Raw genomic sequence first — 4678 nt, 5'->3', positions numbered from 1 at the left:
ATTTTCAGTTCCCTTGTAAGTATAAGGGTTATTACGATTGGTTTTGATTTTAGGATAAATCGCCTGGGGAAAGCTTTTCTGTAGGGAATGCTCATCCCTGGGTGAAGAAAGGCTCTTTCACCGAACCACAATGAGAGATTGAGGCAGGGGAGGAGTCCACCATGATTAGTCCATTTAATGGCGCGTTTACTTAATTTCTGTATTCACTGGCAACCATAAACAAAAGGGGAAACTGGACTCTCGTTTAAGAGACTATGACGTTGACATTTACCATAACACATGCATATATTTAGGGGCAAAATACTTTTTTTAAACATCGTAGGCTTCAACCTATGTGTAGTTTCGTAAAAGGACCACAGCATGTGTATCAGAATCATTATGCTTGCATGAGCATAACATAACCACTTCTCAACATAGGCCTAGATGCTCATAAACGCTTGATGGTGGATAATGAACACTCACTTAAAAGAGAGACGTAATGCAGAATATATAAGAAAATGGAATACTGTATTTGATTTAGAAATGTACATTAACATAAACACGCAAGAAATGACCATTGAATAATAAGCGCTTTAGGTGATGCACGGGGAAGTATAGGACTTGAATTGTTGAAGAGTATTCCAATGTTTATATTATATACCTTTGCATAAATGTGACCGATAACACGTTTATATAGCGTCATTATCCCATGTTAGGTAGTCTATCAAAACAAACAAACAAAAGAAACGCCTAGAGCACTTTTTTTTACGTTTTGACAAATATTTTATGTATAGGAACACCAAGTCAAGAACAGGGATAGAAAAGAGGATGGAGATGGGAGAGCAATATTATGTACAAGCATATCTACACATATAGGATATTACAGACCGCGGGAGAATGATGGCATTATTTGAGATATACATAATTCAATATAAAATCTTAAAATAAAAATAAAAATCTGATACAGTCATAACGATTGGGTTCCACATTTGACCATGTAGGCCTACCCCACACAGGCAGTGACAGAAGTGTATAGTAAAAAGGTGCTTACGACGTAAATGATTGTCTGATGAACATAAAGTAAAACAGGATTGCATCTTGGCTGAGCGGCATCATCACTTGGACTAAAACAGAGATGAAAAGGCGATAAACACCCTCTGGTAATTCCCTCTTCTCGATTATCCTTGTAGAAATATTGAACAGGGTATGTTCCCCAGATACCAAAAAACATCATGCAGGTAGTGGTGGGGGGTAGGGGAAGGCTTGGTGGGTCCATTGAAAGCGCTTAAAAAAGACGTGCTTTTATATTTTTTTAAATATTTAAATCAATTGGTCCTTTTTTCATCCCGATATTTCATAGTTTTTTTTTTCAGGTCCATATTTCCTGTAAATATTTCTCTTTTTTTATATCATACGTCACACTCGGAGTCACTGGAGGTTACTGAAAGAATGGACGTTCCAGTATCAACTCGCTCTGTCATACTGGAGATGCTGGTAGTAGGACTGGCCGCGGTCGACGGCGATTCCGCCGAGCTGCGTGGAGTGCACCCGGATTCTGAAAGGGACCGCATACCGTTCTGTCCTATTCCCTGGTGCTGAAGCCTGGAGAATATAAAGAAAGGAAAAATAACATAGCAATTAAACACAGTGTTGCTCCGCAAAATAGCGTTCAGCCTGCTTGTCATTCATTCGCTGACAAGCCTTTAACAAATGCAGCTCTGTAGCCTACACATCATGGGGGTAAGAATTGGCTAAAGCAAAGCAGATACAAATACTAAATGTGGGAGAAATATAACAGTCTATGTTAAAGTAACAGGCGTGTTGTTAGCTACTTAAATCATGGCCAATGTAGTTTGAGAGCTGTATTTTATCGTAGATTCTGTCATACCCAGGCCTATCCAAATTAATAAAAGATTGATTAATTTTTCTGATTTGTTTTGATTTACTAAATGAATGAATCCATGATGTACTCTTTTATCACTGGGAAAATGCAGATGAAGAAATATAGCTGTTTTCACCACCAACTGTTTTTATTCAGTTGGCTTGTTCAGTTCACCAATTTGTAATAAATTATTGCATCGCAAATAAATAATTGGCTACACACTGTGAATCGAAAATATGGCTGCAAAACAGGCCATAATTGTAGAATAATTATTTTGTATTTATGTTTATGTTGATTTATATCAAGTGTGTTATGCATCAATCATTTCCAAACGTCTATAGCCTAATGTATGCGTTTCTTATGTGTAAAAAGCACCACGAAAAAAAAAATGTTAAATTGGTAACTGGACTCATATTAATATAGTAAAACTACCCCATCTTTGTGTGTGTTTTAACATTAGCATTTGGTTGTAGGCCTATCTTAGTCTACAGAGTCATTTTACAGGTGCAACCTTTGAATATATAGGCATATAATATTATTTTGATTAAACAAGTAACCAATAACCTGCAGTATTTGATCGTATGTGTTTTGTTTCCTGTTTGGGATCCATATCTATACCACCCCTGCAGTGTATGTGATGTTTCCAGACAAAAACGTTCACTTGTTGAAGATAACAACACTCTCTTTGGGATACAAGATGATAATCGAAAACGTGCACTGTTGTAGTATCATCATAATATGCTGTATTCAAAGTTTAACAGACTTCATCAATAATTATTTGCGTTATTGTCTGGAATATAGGACAAATTCAAATGTACATTGTTGATGATTTTCTTTGTGTGTATTTCCTGTTTTGTTATCTAACGCATACCTTGGTGTTTTCAGTTTGCTTATCAGGGATACTGGCATACCAGCGTAGCCTGAAGCCTACAAGCTTAGCTTTACGCACGAAAATGTTTTACGCAGTATACTATTTTGGGGATTATTTTGGAAAACAATAATAGTTATATTTTTCGGTAGGCAATGATTGCATAGGCCTATGAGATCAAAAAGTAAAATGTCGCCGTGCTCCCTCCCCACCCCTAACTATACACCCAACTTGCTCATTTGTAACCCCTCTATAACCTTGTGTATTACTACGATGAAGTTGAACATTTACATGGTATATTTGCATTTCGATTAAAGAAATTATTGTAGCCTATTTGGTGCTATGTAGCATATGCTATGACAAATGAACAGCGCACTGACCTGTTTTTTGCTGCCGCGGCTCTGTCTCGTTGCCTCCGGTTTTTAAACCAATTTCCGACCTGTGTAGGAGTGAGTCCAGTGGCTTGAGCCAGTTCCCTTTTCTTGCTGGGGTTTGGATATGGGTCCTGAAGGTACCACTCCCTTAACAGACCGCGCGTCCTCTCTTTGAAACAGTGCGTCTTCTGTTCGCCGTCCCAGATGGTCCTGGGCAGGGGGAACTTCTTCCGTACCCTGTACTTGTCAACCGGTCCTAAGGGGCGACCGCGCAGCTTTTCGGCCTCCTGGTAGTGTGCCTCCAGCCACATGGCCTGCAGTTTGCCGTGGGAATCCTTGGTAAACTTGTGGTTCTCCAAGATGTGGTACAGGTCTCGGAAATTCCCCGTGTGGAAAGCAACCACTGCGCGAGCTCGCAGGATCGACTCATGCTTGTTGATCTGTTCGCATGCTCCGGGTGCCACCGGCAGGGACCACAGGAATCGTCCCAGCCGTTCAATGTCTCCGGTTTCCTCCAGCGTCTCGCAGACGCTCGCCACTTGCTCCGGAGAGAAGTTGAGGGTCGGTAGCGCAAACATTGACAAGTCTTCTGGAGACCTGGTGCTGGGAGTGCTGCTCGCCAAGAGCACAGGGCGCTCAGCGAAGTTTGGCAGGAAGAAATGGGAGGGATAAAGCTCTAAAGGGGATCTGAAAACCATGGAATGACCTGAGAGAGAAAGAAAATTATCAAGAAAAAGAACGACGAGTAAAGATTGTATGATTCAATAGCTATCGCCTATAATGACACCAGCCTCATAATATCTCCCCCTAAATCCACCGTGAGTGTAGCATTGAAACATTTTGTTTCGCTTTTCTATTGGTCTTCTTGGTGTCGTTGTGAGGTTGTCATGGCAGCCCTGCCAATCACTGTCAAGCGTGCCAATCATTAGCCACTACGTAGACTAGGGCTTTCACCACTTCTGTTGCAAGCACAGGGGGTTATCACAAACTCCAATCTCAACACCACCCTCCCACTGCACGGCTCTCGTGAAGTAGAAGCCAACGCTCGCCTATTTGTTGAATGGAATGAGCAATTAGTGGGTGGAATATTATTGCGATCTTAACGAGGCTCGTTAAAGCTAAAGAAGATATGTAGGGTAGAGATGCTTGGGGGGGGGGGGGGGGACACCGGAATACACCTTTGAAAAAATTTGCTTATAACAGAGTCAATTATTTTCGGGTAGGGTTTTCTCACAATAGGCTAGGCTATATTGCGCAACATATCTAAAATATATATATATATCTTAAACCAATGAAACATAGTATTGGCAATTTGTTACCGTTTGATATGTCTGTCTGACTTTTACTTCCGGAGATTAATCGGGAAATGCTATATGTCAATATTTTCGTGACAGGGTCTGGGCACTAGCTTTGCTCAAGAGACCAGCAGACCGGGGCTGGTGTGGGTGTAATGAGCAGTGGCTCACCCTCTAGTCGAGTTTGGCCTCGGCTGGTATTACGCAGCGGTGCAACCCTGGCCCACTGCCCAGCGCGGGTGTTTCCAAACATTGTTTTCATGTCAAATGAATATCGATG

At 41.1% G+C, this 4678-nt stretch overlaps 1 protein-coding gene across 1 annotated transcript; it reads right to left on the bottom strand.

The window, feature by feature from the left end:
* Nucleotides 1-488: 488 nt before the first annotated feature.
* On the bottom strand, nt 489-4131 carry six3a (SIX homeobox 3a). The gene is made up of 2 exons (XM_021576373.3): nt 3110-4131; nt 489-1581 (listed from the first exon to the last, which is right to left on the bottom strand). The coding sequence occupies exons 1-2, from the start codon at nt 3799-3801 to the stop codon at nt 1389-1391; spliced, it is 885 nt and encodes a 294-aa protein (XP_021432048.1). The 5' UTR covers nt 3802-4131; the 3' UTR covers nt 489-1388.
* Between the last annotated feature and the right edge of the window lie 547 nt (nt 4132-4678).

This window comes from Oncorhynchus mykiss, chromosome 20 (genome assembly GCF_057628025.1).
Source record: "Oncorhynchus mykiss isolate SJ-2025 chromosome 20, ASM5762802v1, whole genome shotgun sequence".
Taxonomy (NCBI): Eukaryota; Metazoa; Chordata; class Actinopteri; order Salmoniformes; family Salmonidae; genus Oncorhynchus; species Oncorhynchus mykiss.
Note: the sequence above shows the minus strand (reverse complement) of the source record. Positions and strands in the feature narration are given on the sequence as shown.